The sequence below is a fragment of the Idiotropiscis lumnitzeri genome, chromosome 8 (genome assembly GCF_059441095.1).
Source record: "Idiotropiscis lumnitzeri isolate Australia: NSW breed Sydney's pygmy pipehorse chromosome 8, RoL_Ilum_1.0, whole genome shotgun sequence".
Classification (NCBI taxonomy): domain Eukaryota; kingdom Metazoa; phylum Chordata; class Actinopteri; order Syngnathiformes; family Syngnathidae; genus Idiotropiscis; species Idiotropiscis lumnitzeri.
The window spans coordinates 12,628,932-12,656,875 of record NC_142398.1 but is presented as its reverse complement, the minus strand read 5'-3'; the positions used below and the strand labels follow the sequence as shown (position 1 = coordinate 12,656,875).

Sequence of the window (27,944 nt, the reverse complement as noted above, 5' to 3'; positions counted from 1 at the left end):
ATTGCGCAGCCTGATTTTTTTTAAATTGTTCACTCTTGTCTTGTCTTCTGTGTATGTGCTGCTTTGTTCATCGCCACCATACAGTGATTGTATCTGAAATCTGCATTCACAATCCAAAATAAATATATATAATAAATAAATTAATTACTTGATTATATAATAATCAATAATACAATTTTTAAGAGCGCGAGAGAGATCATGATTTTACTGATCCGGCCCACTTGGTAATAGATTTTCCTCCATGTGATCCCCTAAGCTAAAATGAGTTTGGCACCCCTGCCTTAAAGTTGTTTTGGTAATTGCCCAGCAGATGGCAGTCTGGAGTATCTGGATTGGTTTTAAAAAAGGGCCAGTCTGAGAATAAAATCAAGACAACAAAACAGTACATGCATGACATTTTCCATTTAAGCAAAGAAAACAACATATTTTCCATTTATTATAAATGTTGCATTGCATTGTGCATATGAAATCAAACATCAAATATGAAATTGAACAAATTACAAACACATGCACAAAAGGTTTTAAAAGTTTTTTGTTTTTTTTTCATTGAAACCATACAAACAAAACAATACAGTCAGGCATCAGCGTTCTATTTCAAGTTAATGATTGACCAATTTGTCCTGGAGTTGAACAGTGGACTTTTTGATGACGTGTTGTGGTAATAAAAGGATGCATGCTGTCGCACACAAACAAACACACTTGCACAAACAAGACTCAATACAAAATACAACACTCGCTATCATGAGTTACACAGTATCAGTTAGATTAGAACAATAACAAAGTCTAGATCATATTTTAATACTTTGTGAGGGCTGTCAGAGGACAGGTAATCACAAGTCAACTCAAAAATAATTAAAATGGAGCTATAAGATTGTTTCTCTGCAAACAACGCATCCGATAGCGCTGATTTTGCTGGAGGAATTCATAAAATACAAAAATAAAATTAGGATCTTGGAAAGTGGTGGCTGCGTGGTCAGGAACATTGGACCTGTAAATTTGCTGTACTTTAGCTTTCCAAGTGGTGCTTACATATGGTAGTCTTAAAATTCTGAGCTTTGATTCACACAAAAAGGTCATAAATTTAATGGTAGAAGGAAGAAGCCATTCGTAAAGAAGCAATTAGTCGTGTGAGAAGAGGCTTTGTTTTTCGTCTGTCTACCATCAGGGCTGACAGAGTTATGAGAAAGTGAAAGAGAAACAAATCACGCATGCACGTAAACACGCTTACTCAATGCTGTACAAATGAAAGCTTTACAAAGGTTCTATAGTATCTGCTGACAGGTCATGTGTAATTTATTCAATCCAGTCAATATAAATGTTTCCAATTTTTGTATTCAGCTTTAATATTTACTCGTTGGTTTCTAACTTACTCAGAAGTCAGTGTAATTTCACTACTCTTTTGTGTACATGTCAATGATCAATTCTCTGGCATTTAGTCAACAAAGACATGCAATGGAGAGCCTTTTAATCGTTAAAAAAGAGGTTACTTGTATTATGGGCTCGAGAGGACAGCGTAAGTGTTTATGCTCAGAATGGGTTTACAAGGGTAGTGCTCATATTAGGATTAAAAAGATCACAATTCATCCAAGACCTTTTTTCCCCCAATGTGTGTGCACAAAAATCTAAACCAGGGTTTTTGTTTAAAAAAATTCAATATCGAGGGGGGGGGAATTGCAATTGTGCAATCAATCCATTATCTGCACCGCTTCACCTCACAAGGGTTGCAGGGGGGTCTTTGGGCATGAGGCAGGGTACACCCTGAACTGGTTGCCAGCCAATCGCAGGGCACACAAAGACAAATACGCCTAGGGACAATTTGAAGAGTTCAACGAACCTCCCATGCATGTTTTTGGAATGTGGGAGGAAACCGGGGTACCGAGAGGCAACCCACGCAGGCACAGGGAGAACATGCAAACTCCACACGGGAAGGTAAGAGCTGGAATCGAACCCACAACCGCAGCACTGTGAGGCCATCGTGCTAACCAGTCGTCCACCGTGCTGCCCAAAATTGTACATTATTTTTAAAAAGGTTCACGGTTAGTCTTTTGCCCATCCAGCCTCACTGTCGAGTAGCTTACTATCATTCAGTGATTTAATAAGTCGCAGCTCAGCTGAACAATCATCAGAGCCCTGCAAAACTTAATGAGCTCAAATAGCCGTCGATGGTGAAGGGGAGTAAAAAATAAACTGACTCTGGACTTCGGTGCGTAGGTCAGTGAGTACGTGATATGCATCTCCTAATAAAGAAAAAAAAAAAAAAAGGAATTGCATTAAAAGTATTATCGTCGCGAAACTAGTAACTGTGTCGACATTTAGGTGCAATGAATACCTCACGCCTTGGTCTCCTGGCATTCAGGGCTCACCAAAAGATGATCCTGTGGACTAGCTGTATTGAAGAACATAAGGAACACGTGAGTAAAAGCCAAACTCTTTCATTTAAAGGAACTCCGATCCTGGATGGGCACACCTGATTCAAATGATCAGCTCTATAAAAGCCTGATAAACAATCCGATCAGAACGATCATTTGAGTCAAATGTGTTGGAAGAGAGAAACATCTAACACCCTGCAGTACTTATCCACCCCTGACCTTGAGTCACATCTCCACAGGCTTACCTTGCTCTGGATCTGTTCCAGGAACTTGTGCTCCTGAAAAAAAAAAAGAAAATCATACTACTAAATCTAACCCAGGAATATGAACTAGGATTTTTAACTACCATGCAACCTAAACCAAACCCCCACAAGTAAACTGGACAAACTGAAAGTATACCCGTACCAAGGTTATTTCAGTCAATGAAAACTAACAAAATAACAAACTAAAATTGACAAAATGAAAGCGGAAATGCTTTGAAAAAAGACGAAAACTAGCTGAAGCTACATTTTAAATAAAAAACGGACTGAAACTAACTACAATAATCGTGAAAATGTTCTTCGTTTGCGTCTTTGACAATAAACCTAATACACGAGCCTTTGGGATTGATTTTAAAAGTTTTTAATTCGATATAACAGCACGGCCGGGAGCCGTTAAAAAGGGAGTTGCAGTCCTTATGTGTGAAGCGACGACATCAAGCAGCAGCCAAAACGATCATTTGTCCAAAATGTGTCCAAAATATACATTGACCCTGGGCTAAACTGAGTCTGAATATACCTTAAGCTTATGATCTAAACTACACTGGACAAAAACAAACACTGGATCATAATAAACTGAAAAGAATATACCCCATATTAAAGTAAAAGAGGCCTAAACTATTAGAGGCTAACCTGAAAAAATAGAGCTATAAACAGCCACCCTACACCCAAAAAAAAAAAAAAGAAGAATAGACCAAAATATATTGTCGCACAATCAAAATCCTGGAATGAAGACTAGACCAGTTGAAGGCTGCTCCAAACCTTGGGGTGTAAACTGGACTAACTCGGAAACCTAACCCTAATGTAGTAGATGAAAAGGATCACCCTCAAGTAAGCCCGTGTAAATATCTGAAGTTATTGTGGGCTGCTGCACTCGGGATGTATTTCCCTGACAGTGATTAAATGTGACACAACATAACCCATGTTCAAAACATGCTTGGACAAGCATGGAATGAGATGCGGAAACCTGTTCGAGATTACAACATGAGCTAACCTGCTAACCTCCCCCCGCAATTTTGTTAATGTGACTTTATGTTCGACTGAACTATGAATTCAATTCAAATCAACATCGCAATATAGTAAAACGCCGTGTTGAAAACGCCAAGGCGGCAATTTTGAAGGAAAAATAATGTATATATCTATATTTGATGTATTTACGTGTACGGTTTATAGATTGGTTCACAATTTATTACTTTGTTAAAAAATACATGGCAAGAGGACCTTGACAAAACAATGGCATAATAAATCTCAATCAGAATATTAGGTGGGGGAGGAAAAAAAATTGAAATGAAAATAGTTTTCAATCATTCAGCCCTACTTTATGCAGAGTGTACTTACTTTTCGAACACTTCTCCCTTAGCAACCTGAAAAGCAGCAGTCCAACAATCAGTGACCCGATGACCACCAACGGTGCCACAACTTTGGTCGCCACATCCAAGCCTTTCGCTTTTGGGTCTTGTCCGAGCCCTGGAGAGGTAAATAATACATGACTTATTTAACCTTCTGCCATATCAGATAAGCGCAGACAATTATTGGAAAAAATCTTTTGTCACACAGAAACAAAACAATTATACTTTCTCTTTCTTTCTGACTGGTCATCCATTTCAGAGTTATATAAACACACTCGATGAAACTTTTCTTAGAACCAAAAACAAAGCAAGTAGCAGACCTTGGGGAAAAAATTATTTCTTTCCCCCTGACTTTTAGCCATGCAAGTCCCAAATACTGAAAGCTGAGTAAATTCATGTAATTCAAGTGCTCAACATCTGATTGGTGGGGGATACTCGCCACACCCAAAGTATGTGAAAATGAATCTGCGTGACCTCGGCGAGTCTAAATGAGTGTCTAGATGTGAGCTGTAGTCGACAGCAGCTCCTGCATCAGTGTTCTCATTGTGTTAATGCATTTTTAATTTCCTCCAGAAGTTCCATAAACACTGAAAAGTGCGTCTAGATTATGAATCCATAAAAGAAGATATCCTGGGAGAATTTGAAAGAACTAGGCTATTCTTGAGTGATCAGGCAAAACAAATTCTTAACATAGCAGTAAAGCAAATAATGAGAGGGTCCCTGTTCAGTCATCAGTCGTATTTTCCCAAGCCTGCCCTCAACGATGATATAAATGCAGTCATAGTAAAAAAAAAAAAAAAAATATATATATATATATATATATATATAATATAAAAAATAGAACATACATTTTTCTAACTGTGGCTGGGATTTCTGATAACCACAGTTTGTTATGCAAAAAATTACACGCATGAAAGCTGTGACCTTGTTATCGTGACACTAGTTTAGAGGATCTCATCACAACTAAACCAGCATGCGGATCTTTATTTTTGATGAGTAGAGTCACGTTCAAAGGTTTGGCGACTCTGATGCGGAGATGTGAAACATTGTAGTGATACAGCGCATGTACTGTAAAACGGACGCAAAAGCAAGCAAAACAAATGTAAACATGGGTTGAAATCTGATAAAACGACAAGGGCAGCTTTCATCTCCCCTAGAAGGACACTTGTTGATGCATTTTTGCGTTTGTAAAATCTAAGCCATGCCCACTTCTGGCATCTGTCGCCACAAATTTGGGACTTGCCACCCATGTTACAACTTTGCAAGACGGATTTGTCGGATCGCAAACCCGATGAACGCGTAAATCTCCGATGCTCATCATGATGGCGAGGCTCTAAAAGGAAGTTGTTGGGGGGTTTTTTGGGGTTAGTTTTGTTTTCCAATGTTCCACGAAAGGTTCCTGGTTCATTTCTGGCATTACTAGTTCCAACTTGTCTTTCACAACCAGTCAAACTTTGTTTTGCAATAGAAGTAATAAGCACACTTCTTGTCTTGTCACGCGCTTCTCTTAAAGTGGCTGCTCCCTGATTTGGAATAAGATGGACAAAAAGAAGCCCCCCAAAAAAGAAAAACAAAAGTGCATTGTTATTCATTTGATTGTCGCTTAATCACAAAAGTTTGGGAATAAAATTTTATGGACTGGTGAGACCAAGATTAACCTCTACCAAAGTGTGGAAAAAGAAAGAATCTGCTTCTGATCCAAAACACACAAGCTCATCTGTGAAGCATGGACCAAGTAACGTCATGGCTTGGGCTTGCATGGCTGCTTCTGGAGCGGCTCACTCGTCTTTACTGATGATGGTACTCATGATGGAAGCAGTAGAATGAATTCTGAATTCTACACAACCATTTTGTTGGGTGATTTACAGAAAAATGCTTCCAAACTAATCGGGCCGAGCTTCATCATGTAACAAGAAAATAACCCCAAACACGCTGCTAACACAACAAAGGACTTTATCGGGGAGGGAAGTACCCAATAGAGCAGGGGTGGACAAACATTTTGATTGTCGGGCCACAATGTGTTCTAAAATTTGGCAGAGGGGCCGAACCAGGAGCAGATGTATGGAGGGTTTTGGGAACCTCACCTCATCGGAGAAATTATTTTTTTTTTTTAACTTTTAACGGGCCGCATGTGTCCCCCGTACCGTAGTTTTCCCACGCTTGCAATAGAGCATGCATGTCCTGCTACTAATACTTTTCGATAAATTGTTCTTGAAAATGAATTTGCCTTATATGAGAGATGTTGCCCTACCTACAGCGAGGGCCACTTCGGGTATCGTCTCATCGGCCTTGTTGTCTTCGCCGCCACTGGCGTTGAACACTATGCAGGTGTACTTGGAAGCGTTCCGCCCTAGCGACAGAGTCAACTTGGAGGACAGGCTGAACAGCCCGTTTGCCATCACCTCAGCCACGGTTTCAGCACTTCCGACCTGCTGCAGTTTTGTCCCCACAAACCACCCCAAACGGCCCTTGGGGTGGCCGCCTTCCGAGCGACATGTCAGGGTGACTTCTGAGTTTGGGGTGAAGTTTTCCGGGGTGATGTGGATGCTGGGTTTGTTGTATTTGGCTGAGAGCAACAACGAAAGGCATAATTAGACTTAGGGAAGTTGCATTTTGATGCATATTAGATTATGAAGCAATAAGTTATTTTTAAAAAAGTCCATGGTACACAAAAATGTTGCAATTTCATTGTAATGTAAAAGACGAAAGCAATTTTAATGAAATGTTATTTCAAGAGGAACGTCATCAATTTAGGAGCATCACTTGATTTTACAAAGATTACAGTTATGACTAGTATGGGCCTAAAAGTATAACCTTGGACGAAAAATCACATATTTGCTAAATAAAGCCTCTAGAAAAAAATTATACAATGAGAAAATGACATATTTTCACAGAAATGTAAAAAAAAAAAATTCCATTGAAGTATCCCAATAAGTTTTTTTTTAAAACAAAAATTAACTCTGAATTTTAGGAACAAAGAACACTTTGGAAAAAACAATTAAGGTGGTAACACTAAAGTAGCGTGAAGCAAAAAGTGTTATGATTTCATTAGCCTGAAGTAAAAAAAGGTGTAAAAAAAACAAAAACAAAAGGACGATAATGATAAAAATATGTAAAAAAATATAGATATATTTTTTCTTTTTGGGAACATGATGTGGCTTTATATTAGGAAAAAGTTAGGTTAAATATGTTAATTTCCAAGAAATTTGCAATTCTCCTCTAGTTTAATTTTGAAGTCATAAGAAAAAAAAGTGGTTTGTTATTTACAAAAAAGTAATCATTTTACAAAAACAACATAACGGTACAAGAAAAGTATGAATTTTAAGAAATTAAGGTGAAGTACTATCACGCAGTCATGACATTACAAAAAAGCAAAAATAAATAAATGACAACGTAGTTACAATTTAAGAGAATGTGCATAACTAGTATTTTAAATTGTAGTGACTAATCCGCTGAATGAAATACAGTACTGACAAGTGCACGCATTCTTTGGGGCAAACTTTGTTAATAAAAATGCAAATTAAAGACAAACATGCGTTTTCTTTGGATGAAACTGTCACTCTTAGTAATGGCGCACCGTGTTAGGAAGTCCGCATTGTTGAGCAATGTTTAGTTTCTAGCGCTTTGATCCTTTAATGCGCACGAGTTATTCAGATGTCCAATTGTGGTCTTTGAACACATCTCGAGTCCAATTCGGAATGAGAGTGACTTTATTTTGTTTTTTTAGTTAGTTTTTTTTTTTTTTGCTTCTGTGGAGATAGACATCAACAGTGACAAAAAATGAAAATAAAAAAAAAATCTATCAGTACGTGTTCTCTAAAAAAAGATTATCTGTACCGTTCCGCTTAAATTTGATCCCGTTGGAAACATTTTCCTTCCTCGATCGTCTTCCTTTTATATCGCGTTCGATTACTTGAAATTCACTATGGTCACGTCATTACGGACGATTTCGTCGTAAAACCTTGTTGCTATAACAAATGCATATGCCGAAATGCGCATAGCTTTCCAGCCGTTTTGCCTTCATTCAATGTGCGCTCTCCTGCGATCAGGGATTACTGATTTTTTTTCTGCCTGTTCCAGTGAGCACCGCAACCGGAAGAAACAGACTTTCACATTTCACTAAATACTCGGAACGGCTTTAAATCATTGTCGACATCAATAAACTAGTGAATTAATGTGAAATTAACGCGTTACATTGCCCAGTCTGAGTTAAAAGATTTGTTGTTGTGGATTTATAGATATGAGCAAAGAATATAATAGTTAGATAGTCACGGTTGTCTAAAAAGTCCTAAATTGCTGAAAAGACAGCATACTTTTTATTGGAATTGCGTCATAGTCGGAGATAGAAAGTTGTATTTTTCCCCAGACCCAAACTTTTTTTTTTATTTCAAATGAAAGCAAAACATTAAGCCTGTAGAAACATTTCTCAGCCATGTGATTACACAACTCTCACCGATGACGTGAAGGCTGGCTGAGTTGTTGTGAATACCGCTGTCACTCATGACCATGCATGAGTAGTTGCCATGGTTGGTCACCGTGGTGTTGGCGATTAGCAGGGAGACGTTTAAGGACTTGTTCCACGGCAGCTCAGCAAACGAATAGCCTGACGTTGACTTCAGTGCATTATCGTGAAACTTCAGCAGGGTCAAACCGTCTTTCTTCCAAACAACAGTGTCCACAGTCAGAACTTTCACCACCTCTGACATCCTGATCTCGCATTCCACCACAGACGGTTGACCGAATTGGCCCAAGTTCACCTTCTTACAGTCCACCTTCATGAAAGCTGTAAAAAAAATAAATAAAATAAAAAGGACATTTTGTGCAGTCACCGACACACACACACACACACACACACAAGTATTCTAAAATATCAGACAAACATGACCCAAGTAAAAATTAAGTTTTAAAGGGATATTTTAAATTTATAAGGAAAATGCTATTTCAAGCTACCAGGCCCTATGTGAAAAAGCACCTGCTTGGAAATCCTGCTAACTGGTTGGGCCGCTCTCGACGGCAACAACTGAAATCAATTATTGACTATAACTGGCAATGAGTCTTTCACATTCATTTCACTTGTGGAGATATTTTGGCACAAACTTCCTTGTACGCATGTTTTAATTCAACAACACCGGAGGCTTTTCGAGTCTGAACAACCTTTTTAAGGGTCATGCGCCACAGCATTTTAATCGGCTTAAAGTATGGACTTTGTCGAAACCAATCCAAAACCTTCGTTTGGATAAACCAAGTGCGCTTCAGATAGAGGTCATGACCTACAGTTCTTTACATGTTGTCCTGGGTGAGTCGTCGTATGGGATAGTGGCATTGTGTTGCAGCTTTTTTAGATCTTTTGGCCAAATTAATTTTGTCAGTCACTCTATTCAAGTGATTTCTTTGAAGGAACATATCGACAGGTAATCATTCCAGGGTCTAGTCACAGAAAATGAACTCAGATTTGATTGGGACATCAAATTACTTTTTCACACGGTGCCAGGTGACGAATATTTCTTTTCTTTAATAATAAAAAAAAATCACAATTTAAAAAGGGCATTTTAAGTTCACTTGGTTTCTCTTTTGAGAGGAGAGCAAATGCTTTTTCACATCACTGTACTTCTGGGTGGCAAAAGACTAATTGAGAAAACAGGGCAAATGTCTCTATAAAGAGGCAAGACATGACATGTCAGATCCTTTTGCATTTGCAGTGTAACAAGACAACTCACCTTCCAATGTATTTTCCCCAACAATGCACACCATCGTCAGCAGCCACACCACAAAACCAGCTGAGGCCATTGTCATTTACCTGCAAATGGACGCAGGAGAAGTCTGCAAATTGATCACAATAGGCCAAAAGGAAGGATTGCGCAATCCTTCTTGGAACCATCAAACTTACTTAGTTAGCTATTAGTCAGTTACTGAATGTATTAAGATGAACAAGCAAACTTTTACTCAGCAGAGCTGTTGCTGTAAGTCCAAACACCATTTCCTGAGAAAGGGCATTTCTGCCCCAACAAAAAGAATCGGAATTGAAAGAGAGAGTGAATTTATTTATTTTTAATACACCTCACCTACTCATGGTTTGATATTCAAGTGTTCTTCTGTGAAACCTGACTTTAGCTAATTTCTAAAAAATAAAAGTCTACTTAAGGTTTTTATCATTTTTTAATGTTTGTAAATTATAGACCCATCTCAAGCCACACCCCCCCCCCCCCCCCATCCCTCGGTAACCTTAGCCGTGTCAAGAAAGTGTTTTTTTTTAGTCAACTCACCAATCGTCTAGCCAGGATGTTTTATTTTTCATTTACAGCGTTATTGCAAAAGCCACAATGGAAGTGAGCAAAACTCCCACAAGATGGGAAAAGAAGTAAGGTTGGAAAAGTTGTTTTATGGTTAGAGCTTGTGTCAACTGTAGCAATGTCAAAAATTAGTTATGCTTTTTTTTTTTTCAAATTATTTATTCATGATATTCCCGTGGTTTGTCCGTGTGTCCAACTTGGACGAGAGGACAGCTATCACCTGCCAGCCACGTATCAGACATTGCTAATGTTGAGTTCAGGTTAAGATAAAACGAGGTTGAGGCGGTTAAATTGCGGTTTTGATCAGCATAGTAGGAAAAATAAGTTGCAGTAAAACTGTCCTTTTATTTACATTATTTACATTGTGCGTCTTCAAGAGAACATTACAATTCAGGTTTAACATTAATATTCCAGCTTTGCATCTTTTCCCATCCACTGGGAGTTTCAGTCACTTCCGTTGTGGCATTTGTAATCGCACTGTAGTTCAATGTTGTTGTGTTGCGGCTTTTGCAGTCATGCAGATGATCAGTGTTGTGTTGCGGAGTACGTCATTGTTGTGACCTTTCTCGGCCACCGTACTTATCTGCATATTTATGACTACAAGGTGGTGCCAAAGCCTAGACTAATGGGATTAGTCAAATTAGTGTCAAGAAAAATTCTTAATGAGTATGATGTTTAGAGGTGCAACAATCGACAATTAATCGATTATCAAATGAATTGATAATTAATTTGGGTAATAGAGACGTTTAATTTAAAATTGTCAAAATCTTTGAAATGTCGGCCTCTCATTAGCAAATTCTTTGTGTTGACTCAAAATAAAACATTTGTACACAATGGCTTTTACTTTAGAAAACAATGATCTAAAGTTTCTGACATGTTACAGACCAAACCAGGAACTGAATCGTTCATCATTGATTTGTGTGAGAATTTTCTGTGCCGTCAATTTGAAACTGCGATGATTAAAATAATTGTCAGATGCAGCCTTCATTAATAAAAGAGTCATTTGATTATGAATTTGTTTTAGTTTACAAAGAATCATGTCATGGGATCATAAATGGAAAGATATGTTAAGATGAGGACTGTTGATTGATTGATTGATTCATTCATTCAACATATAACCACATTCCAAGATAAAAACAAAAACTGGAAGAAAGAAAGAGAAAGCAAATCATCAATAGATGTCATAGTTCAACTTGGTTTACATGTTCAAAGGGAGTAGGAAGAAGGTCAACACTTAACTAGTCCTACCCCTACGTTGCAGTTTAGTGTTAAGTGTTCATATGTGACATAAATGTGTTCATAATCACTATATATGATGTCATTCTCAGAAAATTGCCAAAGCAACAACTCATAGCTCTGACTACATATATGCATCCAATCATTTTTTTTTTTTTTCGTATCTGGCTATTGCCATAGCACTTCATGCTGGGTGATGTGTCACCCCACGTTACAATTTCCAGATTAGATCTTTCTTGGACTCTGAGATGGAATTTGTCAGCAGTTGAGCTTGTGCCCGCTCTTTTGTAGTGTGACTGAATCTAAAAGAGGCCAGCTATTCTAAGCATTCTGGCAATCTGATAGCCATCTATGTTTTCACTTTCCTTTTCTAAAGCATGTCCATTGTATTTACTTATTCAGAGAGCAAACGTTTCTGCTGCACTTGTACGGGGAAATGAGGCATTTTCACAGAAGTGGACAGAAACTTAATCAACCCTCATATTTGCCCCTTTAGCTATTTCAAATAATACAAATTAACATATATAACTCAAAGTAGATTTGTTTGCTACGTTTGCCCTTTTAACTGCAATGCGACAAAAGGCACGTTTCAGTGACGGTGGCCTGTCGGCATTATTGGAAAAGAACAGGAGTAACACAGAAGAAACATGGACAATACTTAATGATATAATAGATAATTAAAAAAAATAATTATCCAGAATATTTTATAAAGGATAGAAGTATTGTTATTGGTAAAATAAGTATATATACACACATACATATATATATATATATATATATACATATACATTCGACAAATCAATTATAAATCCACGAAACATAGCCTCTTTAAACCATTCCTTTTCAGAGTTACATTTTGTAACGCACTGTTGATTTGGAGGCAGTTGACTCAAGTCATTGCATGTTCTACTATATACTAGATTCAGTATAATTTCACTAAATGACAACATGTTCTTATCAAATCTCTTGAGCAGCATATTAAATAAGACAGAATGGAAAAGAAATCAAATTGTATCCCCTTTCTACTCAGCAAGGCTCACAGAGACAATGTTTAATGAAAAGTTACAGATTGTTTACATGAGCAGTTTATTTAACCTACAGGAAGGGAGTAAGAAGCAAGTTTCCTTTCCCCTGTTCCTCAACTTCACTCAACAGGAATGTGGCAATGTTTTTTCAGTGACCAAAATGTTCAGGAAAGTAGACATCAGAAGTCCAACAAAAAGTCAAATCTTGCGACGGTCAACATTGAAATGGTCGACACTGCCAACTGTTTTTAATTTTTTAAATAGGAGGTTAAACGTAGTCCCACAATGGATTGTATACAACCTTTTGGGTTCTGTGGTACTCTATTTGGTGAGCACAAATATCCAATATGACACTGATGGTCTGAAAATTATTTACGACAAATGTTTGTTCATCTAGCTATGCTAGTGACATAAGTCGTGGCCAATAGGTCATGGCACACAAAAATTTAGTAAATCAATTTGTGACTAATTTGAGATGAGAGTATGATTACTTCAATACAGTAATCCCTCATTTTTCACTGTTAATTGAACCCCCGGTGAAAAATGAGAAAAACGCTGAGTAGAGTTTGACTTAGTATTATTATATATTTATTTACTTATTATTTTGGGGGTATTTATGACCTGTATTACACTGTTGATATGGTTCCCAGCCTTTTAAATACTTGAAACACAACAAATTCAACTTTAAAAATGCAAAATGTAGAATAAATGCCAAGATGCAGTTTGTGTGAGGAACGTGATTACAAAAGTGGACGATGCATTTGCGGTGCATTTTAGCAAAAGGTACAATCCTCGTGGATTAATGGTGTTTTAAAGTCTCGTTGTTGTGCAAAGTGAAAGTTACAGCCACTAATGCTCTTGTGGCCGCTGTTTCTTCTTCATTGTCTACTTCTTCTTTTCGCTCGGTCAATTAAACACACGGAGAAGGAGCAACTGTCACGGTAGTAATCATGTTTTAAACTTCATTCTACACAAGAACTATTAACAAGGGTTTTTGATAAAATGCAAAATTTTGAAAACTACTTGCCATCAAGTATAAAATTGTATTTACTATTTTACACATCCGGGTCATCCGCGAGTGTCATGGCTACCTGGTGCGAGCAACAGAGTGCAAAAGTGGCGACACATTTCACCCACAAATCATTATTTTGGAGGCATTTGTCAGTGAACTCGTGTTATTTAACAACGAAAACAATGTGTGTATGCCGTGTTTGAAGTCGAAGCAGAAAGATTTCTCGCGAACAAAGTGAAGCGTTCACGAACTACTGGGAAATTCGATTTCTCAAAGTAACAAAAACATGACATATTTGCCACAAACTATTGTGCTAACAAAAATAATAATAGAAAATATGTTCCTCCTCGTATTAAAGATGTTTTCCCTATTGAGTTGATTGTGTAGTAGTAAATTTACTACTATTAAATTACTCGTTAGTGAAGAAAAACAAAACGTTTGGGATAAAGGTTAAGTGAAACAAAATTAACAAAATTAAAAACCAGTACAAGTGTTTATTTTATTTTTCTTTAGCACAGTACAAAAGAAGTATTTCTTTTTTTTTTTTTTTGCATTTATAGATGTTTTATAGTAATAGTGCAACTCAGCATTGTGTATAGTTTTAGTTTCATTTTAAAATGCACAAACCAATTGCAGCCAAAACTTTTAAGGCCTTAATATTGCCTTCAATTTTAGATGAACCATTTATGAACATCTCAGAAATGCTGGCAAAAGCTGCAAAGATTCATTTATGTTGAATGTTGTACAATCTCATTCATTTGTACATACATAAAGAATCAAGCTTTAAACTAATTATGGTTATATAAGAGCAGCTGTTTACATTACACCATATGGAAAGCGCTTTGTTACAGCTCCAGCTGTTGCGAAATGCGCTTATATAAATAACGTATTGTATTGCTTGCTGGTGCGTTATGCCGCAATTTACATATGATCCGATTAGTTAACTAATCGCAACTACTGTTGGTGATTAGTCGACTACCAAAGTAGCCGTTTGTGGCAGCCCGAGTCACAGGCCTGCTGGACCCTATCCAAGCTGTTGTCGGGCAGTAGGCAGGGTACACCCTGGTCCAGTTGCCAGCCAATCGCAGGGCACACAAAGACAAACAACCACCCACTCTACACTCACACAACCACACCTGGGGACAATAGAAAGTGTTCAATCAACCTGTCCTTGGAATGTGGGCGGAACCGGAGTACCCCGAGAAAACCCACACAGACACAGGGAGAAAATGCAATCCCCCCTCAGAAAAGCCGGAGCCCGGGATCGAACGAGTACTTCTGAACTGTGAGGTTGTCATGCTAACCAGTCATCCACCACACAGCCCTTTGTGAATAACAATTGTCTGAATATTAACACCAAGAAGCTGAGTGCTGAGAAATTTCAAGAGACCCTCACACTCCTCCATTGTAGTAGTTTGCGTGTCTCAGTCGGACCGTTTTTTTTTTCAATGTTATGTTTTTTTTTTTTTTTGTTAGTTTTTTTTTTTTTTTTTTTTTTTTTTTTTTTTTCAGGTTCCCACGGTTCCATTTCCAAAATGAGCACAGTGCGTGGTTCAGATTATGAGTCGTGTTCTCCAAAGAGCGCAGCTGTGAGCGAACATCTGCACCCCCACATTCTTTCAAAGGATGAAGTACGACTGTATAAAAACTAAATGTTTAAAAAAATGCGGGGAAGGTATAGGGGAGAGTCAGAGAACAATGATAAATGACAGAAAACAATGACTCTGAATGGGTTCTACACAAACTGCAAAAATACGTACATGCAAAACGGATTGTCAGCAGGTTATTCTTCATGATCTGATTCACTAAACAGGCCACAAATCAGAATTGCATTTGTTTTATTTGCTTTTTTGTATTGAGAATAGATCTGCAGTCTTAGGAGTAAAATTGTGAGAAAAAGGGCTATGACGTAACACAGTGGTCTCAAACTTGCGGCCCGGGGGCCATTTGTGGCCCGCAGGATGATATTTTGTGACCCCATACTTGACATTAAAATTGAATGTTAGAGCGGCGACCCACGTTTTTTTGCCTTGTCGGACCGTAGCTCAGGCTCATGACAGCTTTCAGCAAAATTTAATTCTGAAGTGACTCTAAATGGAGGTGACTAGGTCACCAATCTCATCCATTTTGTGAAGAAACAATGTTCTGAACTGCAATTAATAAAGATTGAGAAGATTTGATTAGTTGTACTTTTATATAGAAATTTTCATGTGGCCCAGACACACCTAGACTCTATTTTCAGCTGCCCCACGCATACCTAAATTGAGTTTCAGAATCCAGGCGTAACATGAAGAAAATGTAAAGAAAAGGAACGTCCACGCTAAAAAATGCTGGAGAGCTTTTCAAACGCATTCACTGAGTAGCTGTGGATTACTTTTATCCAAGGTTGGGTTAATTATTTTGACCCAGCAAATTGAGTTAAAGATTGAATTTGGGTAGGATGAAGAACTGCAGCTGGCCGCCATTACAGCTGTGTAGTTGAAGTAAATTTAGGCACTGTGATGTCATTTTCAGTCGACAGCAAGTTTCAGTACAAGGCAAAAGTACGCCCTTTTGAGATGGATAAAAATGGGTGGGTTTTGTTGCTTAATTCATATTGCGCAAACAATATTAATCAGAACACAATATATTACATTAAAGAAATATGAAGTATTTTTTTTTTGCTTGACTTCCACTGTACGTGTTAGTGGCAGCCAACAGTACCAGTCACAATAAGATAAAGCCAGTATCAGCCTGACACCAATGGCTCGTTTCATTACTCAACCATCCCTCGTCTTAACAGAAATTTGTATTTGTGGGGAGGGTAAAAAAAAAAAAATCTAAATAATTATGACAATTATCTTTGAGGAAAATAGCACGATCAGAAAAAGGTGTGACGTTAAAAATACATGAAAAAATAAAATTAAAAACATCCTTTTTTTAATTTAATAAAGTCATTGCATAGGAAGAACACAGCTTGGTTGTGGGAATTTTTATGACAAAAAAATATGTTGAAAGAAATTATATTTTTAAAAATAACCTTGTTGCAAATGCAATACAAAACAACTTTAGCAGTAAGAGTAATGTAGTAAAAGTAGCAGTAATAAAGAACAGGAGAATTAATTCCTTCATTTCACTGACCTCATTAAAAAATATATATATTGTTTTAAAGGTTAATTATACTTAACAATAGGTTGATCGCTGGAAAAAGAAAACAATTTCTGCTACTACATAAAGACACCCAAATGTTCATCCATCCATACATGCATTGAGCTGTCTTCTATAGACTCCACAACTCCACAAAGATTCGAAGCCCGAACCTCTGAAGTTCAAAGATGTGCTAACCACTCGTCAACCAGAACAATATAAGACGGGCCTCTCCTTTACATAAGCTCATATACACAAGAAGTTTGTAACGTTTAAAAGAAATGATGAAGCAATCTTTTGCATAGTGACAGCATGCAACACAATAGTTGCTTGAAGAGGAGCAAAGTTATTTTTGCACTTGATGCCTCACCTCAGAGCCCATAAACACTGGTAAAAACAATCCTGCATTGTGACCTTGTTGTTCAAATTGTCCGCGCCTGCACTGCTTAATCCAGGAATTCACAAACAAGGGTCCAAAAAATAATTTCCACTAAAATATTATGCCGTATAATTTTTCAAAAGAGCACTAATGAAACAAACATACCAAACCAATTATTGTTGTTCTGGCGTTATTTCTCATGCGGAGTTGCACCGGTGAGGCAAGGTCTACCTCATCAAAATATTTGCAGCTTTGAAGCACACACCTCGGGTCAAAAATATCCAACGTGTGGCGAAATCACTGCTCCGGCACCAATGTCTTTGGCAATGTTCAGCGTCACTGACTGAAATAGCCTTTCGATCTCCCACCTTGTCATGTGCAAATAATTCTGCTCGCGCTGAATGTTCCTCAAAAGTGAACATGTTGACTCACCTAAAGCATATCGTTGGTGGTCGTTTAAAGTAGACGTAAATGAGTGTACGATGGACGACGACACTGTCCTCTCCACGGGAGCGCTACAGATTCGTCTCTGTCTTTCGGGTTTCACTGGCCGAATGCTTCGACAAATTTACTTTCACTTTCATTTTGAGTTCACCCGTCGTGAGGGAGGTAGGTGTAGTGGCGGTTAAAGAACACAGCGAGGACGAGGCCGAATCAGTCATTTACCTCTTTTTTACTCATGTAAAGCACTTTTGAGTTGCATTGGGTAGGATTAAATGTGCTATACAAATACAAATTGATCGATAGATGGTAATGCAATCGAAACCATAATTTTAACCACCCCCAAACTCTTTAAAAAAAATGCCGACTATACAAAACAATACAACTTTATTTATATAGCGCATCTCACAACAGCTGGAGTTGCAACAAAGTGCTTTCCATATGGTGCAATATAAATTAGCGGGTAATTAGAACTAATCTATCTCTCTATGTGCTGTCAAAATTAATTAAAAAATAGACACCTCTTCAATTCCATTTTCGTATAAATATATATATATATATATATATATAAGGTAAGGGGGTCACGGTTTGTGCGGGTTCGGTACAGCAAATAGCAACAAAAAGTCTCAAAAACATAAGACCAGCTTTTTTTTTATTTAGTTGTAACAGATAGCAAGTTACAATTCAATTTGCTATAAAACCAAAAAACATTCCCGGTTCTAAAAGCACATAAATATAATATAAAAAAAAACATGTTCATGAATTATAATTAAAAAAAATATATTAAAAACAGGTAAACACCCTTTCATGTATGGGTAGATTTCCACTCATTTTTCCTACCCCGGTAACTGGCATATCGGGGATGCCGTCTTACACGTGTTGGCATTTTGGAACAATTAGCTGCAACATACCGCACGGAGGTCAAACAACGCCAACACGCAGTTCTTCTTGTTCGGTCCACCACTCGGACTCCTTCGCCGTTGTGATTAACAGGGAAACCGAATTATCCGAGCACGGCTGATTTGTATTGGGTTGATTGCTCCTCCAGCTCCATGTTTTCACGCGCACTCGCCACTTTTCTTCTTCTGTTGTTTTGATCTATTTCTTCTTCTAACAACAAATTTGGCGGTTGCCTGATCTCAGGTGTTTACTTTTTTCCTCTCAGACGTATTCGTCGTATGACCCCGTGCACCCAACCGTGAAGCCCGTACCGATTTCAACAAATCATATTTGATGTTCATACATCACACAGATGTGCAGACTAAAGTAACGGTGTAGTAATGTTGGGGGGGGGGGGTCATACAATGCCCTTCACTTGTATTTCAACTTTGTTCCCAAAATGTTGATTTATTTTTTTCTAAATGACTCGAAAGTGTTCTCATAACGTTATGATTTTTTCCATGTAACTTTTTTCTATTTTCTGGGAAGCTGACATATTCCTTTGTAATCCCCAGAAGATCGTAGCAGACTTTAGGGAAACTGAATTTTTTCCCCCGATGGCGTTTTGATTCAATATCTCCCTCCTCACAATTTTTATTAAAAGGACTTCATGCTATTCCTGCTAACGAATGAAGACAAGCAGCCATGGTCTGACTTGGTTTTTAATGTCAAATTCCCACTTGTGCCATTTCTTCAATTCAAACGTCTGCAAGCGACTTTAACATTCAGCATGCGGACAAAAAAGTAACAACAAAAATACAGTCCAGTGTGCCACTTGAAGTAGTTGTAATGACGGTTGGACGTCTCACAACAATCAGGCTGTTTGGAGTTTCTTTTGCCCATAGAAGCAGTGAAATAATGAACATATACATCTAGAGAATAAACAAAAGCTAAGCTGTGTCATAAGGTCACTTGTCAAATGTAGGACAGGTTGTTTAACATCAGGCCCGACGACATTCTGCTGGCTTGCAACGTAACGCAAGGACACGGTGGTGCTTTACATGTGACCAGACAATCCAACCTTGACTGAGTTTTGAAACGCAAAAGAGGCACACTTTGCTTCAGTGTGAATATGAGTGGTAAAACATCCAAGAGATTAGCCACGATAATACAAAAAGTCGGGATTCGGAATACTGGTATCATCCATCCATCCATTATCTATACCACTTCTCCTCACTAGGGTTACGGGGGGCGCTGGAGCCTATCCCAGCTGTCTTCGGGCAGTAGGCGGGGGACACCCTGAACTGGGTGCCAGCCAATTGCAGGGCACACAGAGACAAACAACCATCCACGCTCACACTCATACCTAGGGGCAATTTAGAGTGTTCAATCGTCCTGCCATGCATGTTTTTGGAATGTGGGAGGAAACCCACACAGGCACGGGGAGAACATGCAAACTCCACACAGGAAGGCCAGAGCCGGGATTGAACCCACGACCGATGCCGTCTCTCACTGTAAGGCCATCGTGCTAACAGGTCGGCTACCGTGCCACCCATACTGAGATCAGTGATGGCATTTTATGTTTTTTTTTTTTAAAGTAACAACCAGTAAAAGGGTTCCAATTTCCATGTGGTCACAATACAACAAGGCTTCACAGTAAATGTTTGTCATCACTTGTGATTCTGTTTCAGGACCAAACGGGCTTGCGGGGTTGTTCAAACCAGAAAAAAAGTGAGAAGAGTGAATGCTTTCTGTTAGTCTTTGTATCGTGGCCTGTAGTTTGTGCCGTGCCATTAGAAAAAATCGTGGTGTGAAATACCCGACGTTGATACGAGGGACGAGATCCTTACGGCCTCTGCGGGTGAAGATAACGACCAAATGGCTGAATTTGACAGACATAAAGTGCTTCTGGCAAAAACTAATAAAAAAAATAAAATAACAGTACAAAAATGTTTCCAACAAGGAGGTATCAAAACAATGCACTTGAGATGTGGCGGAGGACTGGCACTAGGGAGACATTAGGGGGGGGGGTTCTGAGGTACCGTTACAGGGTGGGAGTCCCACTTTGAGATGGTTGGAGGAAAAGATGAAGCAGGGGGGGGGTCTTGCTTGGCAGTGATTTAACCGAGTATGAGGCTGGACTTTCCTCCAGGGGGATTCCTACGTCCGGAGAGTGGTCCAGCAGCGATATCCTCAGCTGGAGGGGCGTCCTCTTGCCGCTCAGGAGCAGCTGCTGACTCTGCATCACTGCCTAGACACACACACTCAGGTCATGTGTCACACACACACACACATTTGCGACCCTAGTGAGGACAAGCGGTACAAAAGCTGGATGGATGGATGGATAAATGTTCCACCGTACAAACAGGTTACAAACTAGGGCTAAACGATTTTCTGAAAAAAATGAATTGTGATTTTTCTGGCTGATATTGCGATGTAGATTTTTTTTCTTTTAATTCAAGCTGCCATGCAAAACTCACAATTTCTTCGCAAAGTACAGTGACATTTACAAACATGACGGAAAATGCCATTATCCCATTAAAAACAATAAAAACTATTACCGTAATAATGCAAGGACACTCAAGAAGTTTTGTGAGAGGGGTGCAGTTTTTCCTCAGGTTTTTAAAAATCACTTTCTGTCATGTATACTTTTGTATATGAAAATGCAATTTTTAAATCCCAAAATGTTGTACATTTTGTACTAATGTACATGTTCTTTGTATATAGATCTCAGATTATGTCAATAAAGTCATTGTCCTTTAGTAGAGCTAAATTGATAACAAATATAATTTTGAGACCTATCTCAATAGGTATTGATTGAAATACATTTCTGTTCATAGCTGTTGGCTCTCCGCCCTGACGCAGTTCTAACCTGACATCTGTATAGTCGACTGTACACCTAAGCATTTATTTTGGGTCCTTCCCGAACGCTGTAATGCACTTCAGTGATTAGCACACTTAGCGACCCCTTGTTCGCCTCCTCGTTTAAAATGCTACTTGCTAGTGGAGTCGTTTATTTGTCATCACGCAGCTCGTTGCTGCTGCTGTGCGCAGACTTGCGTATCGTACAAATAAAGCCCATACTGCTGCGGTGCAAGATAGCTTGGCACTGAGCACTCAAGCGAGGACGAAAGAAATTACTTCCCGGACAACGAGCGACAGCAGGACTTTTTTTTTTTTTAATTAGTACTGTGTGACCTGCTGCGGGAACGTGGGGCACAAACCGCAGCTTTGATGATCTCGAAATCTCGTTGTCTGAGATTGCAATTTCGGCCCCAAAACTATACATCCTTCAGCCCTATTACAAACGCTTAAAACATGATCAAACTTGAAGCGACAACGCTGGTTTTGTGAAACTTGAAAAGTTGAAGTAATAAAGCCCACAGATATTTAAATGTAGTATTGTTCTAATTTTACATATGACTTACTGACTTGTGTTTATGTCACACTTGTTTGTGAGAAAGTTGAGGTCAAGGCCGATCAATTAAAAGATGGTTTATTTTGGCTCGCTGCAGCACACTTCTCTCGCTCTTTGCTGTGCTTGTGGCCCTGCCTGCAGAAGCAGATCGGCCCGCCCACAGCGCCATCTGTTTGGTTCCATATGCAGTGGGTAAAAGCCAAGCAGAAATAAGCTGCCTGTTTGCTTTTTTTTACCTTGAGTCACACACACTACATGTCGTGTGAGCAGAGGAAGGTAAAAGAGACAGACTTTGCCCAAATTTGAATCAATGTCCGTCTTATAAATGTCGCAACTAATCAAAAACTATTTTCCGTAGTAAACTTTGAAGAGATGTTTGTTTTCATTGAACGATAAGACATGCAGCTGAGCCTGGGAGCTGTGTGCACTTTTTGTTCGACTTTTAAAACTGAGCTGTCTATTTTCTGAGATGTAAAAAAAAAAAAAAAAAAAAAAAAAAAGCTTTAATATGTTGTGAATCACTAAAGTTGTTTAATAAACATATGTTAAACGGCATTTAAATTAAGTCAAGTTTTGCAGTTCTTAAATTTTCAAAATGTTGACACCATTTTACCCATTTTCTTTCAAGAAATAAATATCAGCTTCAAATATCGGTTATCGGCCTCCGTGACCACTATTGATCGGTATTGGCCCTGAAAAAGCATATCGGTCCATCACTATTCGCAACTCTAACTGAATTTGAAACTGTAAATAAACAGTTTTATTTATTCATGGTTCATTCGCCAAAAATCAATCCGAACCTTTTATATCGGGTAAATCTGATCTTGTTTTTTTTTTTTTTTTTATAAAACAGATTAATTTATTGCATGTGCTTGTTAAAAATATATTGGAAGAGGACCTTGAACAAATGAATGTAGATTGAAATACAATTGCAAAATTACGGGGGCAAAACATTGCAGTTACAGGTAGGTCATTTTTCAAAATGGTTCTGCCCTCGTTGTTTTGATCATTACCAGTCAGAAATATGACAACGTGTTTGCAACAGGCAAAGCCAGTTTGTTATGATAAAATTATGGGGAAAAAAATACACTCACCATTGTCATTTACAGGCATGTCTCCATCCTAAAAGAAGGACATTCCGTCATCAAAGCACAGAATGGAAATTTTTCCTTGAAATATAGTCACAATCCCAATTTTATCTTCAGTCTCATTCATTACTGCTCCATTTGATAATGGTTTCTTCTTTCGGTTACGACACTTCAAAGTGCTCATTATTTAAAACAAACCAATTATGTAACGTGATATGTATTGCCTGACTCAGTCACAAACGTTCCCACCATTTTCTTGTCCTCTTCACTAGAAGACAAGAAAATGTAAACAAACGGAAGTTTAGTGAAGCTGGAGCTTGGGGATTTCACTTCCTGTTTGAATGTTTCTCTCCTTTAATTTACTGCACTGAGAGAGAAGTATTCTAACATGGACAGTACACAGATGTGTGCATGACTGTGTAGCTCTGAACTTACATCCATGTCAATGATAATATCTCGACTAAATGTTAGCTGGATTTCTGAAGATCATGTAAACAAGAGAAAAAGCGAGAGGAATGTAGTACTTATGTAGTTCTGCTTTTACACTGTCTGCGTTTGCATGTCGCACTTCCCTGTGCACCTCATGACCAGGCAGCTGATCTTTACCATTGAGGGGGCATCTGCTGGGTTCACGGCATTGGTGGCACCTCTCCTAAGGGGGGCTGACGACTCACCGCACAGGACGCCTGTCGGCTTCCCACCTGGAAATGGAGAAGATGACACACAGTGTGACAAACCGGCACGCACGAGACTTGTGTCATAGGCAATGTCTCTGTTGGGATCTTTATATAATCATCTCCAAGGAAAGTGGGAGTGGGTTTACTTGTACAATTGACACTGTAAGGAAACGCTGACAAATCACAATTACAACATGGAAACTGCACGCATGACACAACACAGTGGTCACCCGCTATCATCGTTTGCGCCGTGGAAGATTGAAGTTTTTACAGTTTGCAGTAGGGCTGGATGATTATAATAATAATAATAATCATTATTTTTAGAGACATTGAAATCACGATTAACAAAATTGTTATCATCATGGCCACATACCCATTCATATCGGCAGGTTAAGCATTTTATCTTCGATCTCGATTCTTTTTGTTAGGAACGACCAGGGCTGGGCGATATGGCTGAAAACTATATTGTGACGCATGTCTGTCATATCGGTCGATATCGATATATATAAAAACTTTTTTTTTTTATTATTGAAAATAAAAAAAGGGAAAAGGGTTGAATTCCGATTTGTTTAGTTTCAAAATGTACAACGCACGCCGGCCCCCCTTGCGATGGAACTCTTGTGTGCAGGAGCTACGCGCTGTTTCGTCCAGTGCCTGTCCGCGATCGCTAATTTATCAATACCATTTTCCATTGATATCACTCACCCAACTATTGCGATACATGTCGATATCAAATTATTGTCACATCCCTTAAAAGCATGACGAGAAATGAATTAGTAAGTGAGTAAAAAAAAGGAATATACTAAAATAATAGCAATTAAAAAACAATAGCTAAAAACAAATACCAGCTGTTGCAGCTGTGCACATGTGTTGGCCTAATGGCCATGTATGTATGGAGTACACACAATCAGATAAGAAGAAAGTTGTCTTGTGTGTTTCCAATAATACGTTAACCGTGAACGAAGAGCCTTTTCGTGTTAAATGGTGTTCCAGTGAACATTAACTAGGAGTGACAAATAACCTTAACTAGAAATTTAAAAACTGAAAAAAAATCTTGGCATAGGTCTTGAGAAACAGGAATGTATCTGTATCAGTATCAGCTTGAAAAAAAGAAATATAGTGTGCATCCCTAATAAATCTCATTCAGTATTGTTGAAAAACACAATATTTGCACTGTGCAAACTGGATCCGTATGACCTGGCGGGGACGCAGCCGCTGGCTGGGCCGCACGAGCATGAAACTTGGACATGTTTTTTTGAGGGTGTGAAAGCTCAAGCTCATTTTGATTAAGAGTTATGTTGCCAAACCCTGCAAAGGCGCAAAACGAGTGGCCGACAGTCAGTGACCGTCAGCCACTCATGAAAGTTGTGGTGGCCCTGTCAACGTACTATTGATATTCATTGAGTGGGATGAAGAGTCATCGCGTACCTGGTGGATTATTTCTTCTATTAGCGTAGGGGTCTTCGGGCTCTGCAAAAACACTGGAGGCCATCTTGTCTTTGCGGACTGGAGGTTTGTCCTCGTCTGCGCCAAACGAGATGTTCGAGGCGCCGCCCGGAGGACGCAGAACCCTGAGAAGAAATATGTTATACTAGGTCAACTGGACGGCGGTGGATGTTTCCTATCATTAGCCACAGGTTACGCAACTATGATTAGCATGATGCCGTTGATTGATCAGAAATTGTGTGCAATAAGGTGATCCTAACTCCTGAGAGCGGCAGCCGCACTATTATCCTGAGAGCGGCAGCCGCACTATTAGACAACACTTCTACAGCAACTGCAGTACAAGTCAGGCAGGAGGCGGAGCCAAAAGGTCAAAAGTATATAAAAAACAATATAATGTAGAGTGGCTAGGGACCAAACAATTTGGATTATTTGAGGCCTCGTATAAAAAAATTAAATAAGAATAACATCCGATAATGTAACTGAGGAATTAACAGTTTAATTTAAAAAATATACGATCAATAAAATTACTTTTTGTCCCTTCACACCTACAGGATCAAAGATATGAAATGCAGGCCAAACATGCAAAATATGTGTTGTTCTCATTTTTACATTATGTCTTAGTTTGTTTTTTTTAATTGGCTTATTACCCACCAATTTAAGTTTGCTTGATGACTACACAACCCATTAAGAAACAATACCTACCAATATATTTTCTACATGAAGGGATTCCAATTTATACCAGGATGTGATTATTTTTTTTATTTGTGTATTTATTCTACCACTCAGCCCTCATGCAGAAACAAATGTAATTTTGTCATCTGTGGCGATATCGTATCAATAGCATTATATTGACGTTATATGTGAATTTGTGGCGACTATGAAAGGATTTGGTTTTTGTCTTAACAGGTTAAACATTGCTACGTTAAATGTTTTAGTCCAATATATCAACTACTGCATAATAGCTGTATTGCAGGAAAATATCTCAATAACATTATATCGTTTTACTGCATTTCCTCAAATAATGGCTGGGGTGTTTACTCATTCAATAGTAAAGAGTACCAGGCATTTATTTAAAGAAGGCCTCTATTTGTATCTCCCTGAAGCAGACAAGTGTGAACGCTTTGGACAAATTTCTGTTGTAACCTAAGATTAAGTTGACGTGAGCTGCACTGTGACACGTCTGTCCAGGTTTGCACATGTTGCATGGCTGGGTGTGGATTTTGTTTGTTGTATGCCTGTCAAACCTCCAACCTCATGCTCTTTTTCTGGTCAGAGATGAAGTTTATGCAGGTATCTGTAGTGGAACAAGGGAAATAGTACCACCTTATGGAAGCATAAATATTAGTGCATCTTATTTGAGACACAATTTATCATTAGCAGTCTATTTTGGGGGAAACGTTTACTTCGTCCAAGTACAACATCGAAACTGAAACACCATTGGGAAAGGTTTGTTTATTTTGTTCTCAAATCCTTGACACTAAGTACCAAATTAAAAAAAGAAAAGAAATAAATGAAAAAAAACGTAACTTCCCAAGCACCAAGCTGACCAGAAATTGGTACATTTTCACCGGTGTTAAAGATTTATAACTGTCCTAATATTCATCACATGGCAATAACACTTTAAAATACGGATGCAGTGTCGTGCAAATGAATAGTGATTTTAAATTTTACAGCAATGCCTCGTATTATGTAATATCTAATCGTGTCAAATGTATAAAAAAACGAATTATTTAATAGCGAAACCTAATAGATGGACTAGTGGTTTAATTTGTCATAACGTTGGTTTCCGCTTCTAAATTGGACAGTGACCTCTTTGTTGCCTCTGGAGTGATGGGGAAGCCCACACGTGTGGCCCCACCCTAATGGAACACATCGCACGCCCCGAAGCCAACCTTTTCGCTTATTATTTCGGTTTTCAGGAAAATAGATAGGAGCAGTGAATCGGTCAGTCGGATGAATGATGAAAGGCAACTGTCGTCGAAATATGCAGGTCGATTTAATCTGCGGCAAAACTGACTGCACGGTGTACAAAGGGACATGTGCAACCATGCTAGCTATTTTAACTGAAAATGTCTCGTTTAATGGGGCCTGCATCTCCACTGTGGGGTTACGTTTCTAATTCCCATGTGATTAAAAACAATACCGGCTAAAGGTTCGGAATAAGAAGTGGACGTTCAACATTTACTGATGCTCGTCTGGCTGTCTCACGGCATAATGGTGACGAATGTGTAACGGGAAATACGGAGACGCCCCCCCCCCTTTTTTTCTTTTTACCTGGAGCTGTTTTTAGCACCGGGCTCCATTCCTTGATATGTCGTCGTGGTTGTCATTTTCACAGTCGTCGCAATAAAAACAAGAATGTGCGAGAGTTTTAGTTTGAAGCGTGGAGTATTTCACCGCCTCATCCTCGTCCGTCCAAAGCAGCGCTGCTTCGATCAACCAGTTTCCGATGTCGAAGTAGTGCGCTATCAAGTTAATAGACGAGAACACGCCACTTCCGGTGCTACCTTGAAAATAAAAGTACACCAATTGACAATGAAACGGGAAAACATCCGTTTATTCCTGGCCCATGTTGGTGCAGAATCTTTTGTCAATTATGCCAGGTCACTTTTGCAACAAGAAGCAATTTTTACGCATTATCTGTGATAAATTAAGGAAGGGTTTTAAAACAATATGTTTTACCCCAATACTTTTATTTTGGGAGGGGTTTTAAGGTGCGGCAAATATTGGCAACTCCTCCAAGATGAGAGGAACCCCCCTCCCCATACTAGCAGTTTGGCACTTGCGGGATTACCTCTTCGTGAAATTTATTTGTTCATGTATTTTTTTTATTATTTTTAATATGTTCCAACACCTGCTCCCTGCTTTCACTGCATATCACATTGTCATCTGCAAACATCATGGTCCACGCAGACCATCACTACTGCAAAGAGTAAGGGGCTTAGACCAAAT

The 27,944-nt window shown here is 38.7% G+C and overlaps 2 protein-coding genes across 3 annotated transcripts; both read right to left on the bottom strand.

Moving 5' to 3' along the window:
• Nucleotides 1-385: 385 nt before the first annotated feature.
• LOC148332222 (CD276 antigen) lies at nt 386-17,630 on the bottom strand. 2 transcript variants are annotated; one of them, XM_088303264.1, is made up of 8 exons: nt 17,476-17,630; nt 9,693-9,772; nt 8,429-8,758; nt 6,227-6,541; nt 3,965-4,093; nt 2,615-2,647; nt 2,330-2,386; nt 386-2,237 (listed from the first exon to the last, which is right to left on the bottom strand). In XM_088303264.1, exons 2-7 carry the CDS (start codon nt 9,766-9,768, stop codon nt 2,331-2,333), a joined length of 939 nt encoding a protein of 312 aa, XP_088159390.1. In that variant the 5' UTR covers nt 9,769-9,772; nt 17,476-17,630; the 3' UTR covers nt 386-2,237; nt 2,330. The 2 variants fall into 2 exon arrangements, with proteins under 2 accessions (XP_088159390.1, XP_088159392.1); XM_088303266.1 differs by lacking the exon at nt 17,476-17,630 and adding an exon at nt 17,209-17,425.
• Nucleotides 17,631-19,067: 1,437 nt separating this feature from the next.
• Nucleotides 19,068-27,473, bottom strand: jpt1a (Jupiter microtubule associated homolog 1a). The gene is made up of 5 exons (XM_088303386.1): nt 27,267-27,473; nt 24,975-25,117; nt 23,476-23,570; nt 22,876-22,903; nt 19,068-20,614 (listed from the first exon to the last, which is right to left on the bottom strand). Exons 1-5 carry the CDS (start codon nt 27,320-27,322, stop codon nt 20,484-20,486), a joined length of 453 nt encoding a protein of 150 aa, XP_088159512.1. The 5' UTR covers nt 27,323-27,473; the 3' UTR covers nt 19,068-20,483.
• Nucleotides 27,474-27,944: the final 471 nt, after the last annotated feature.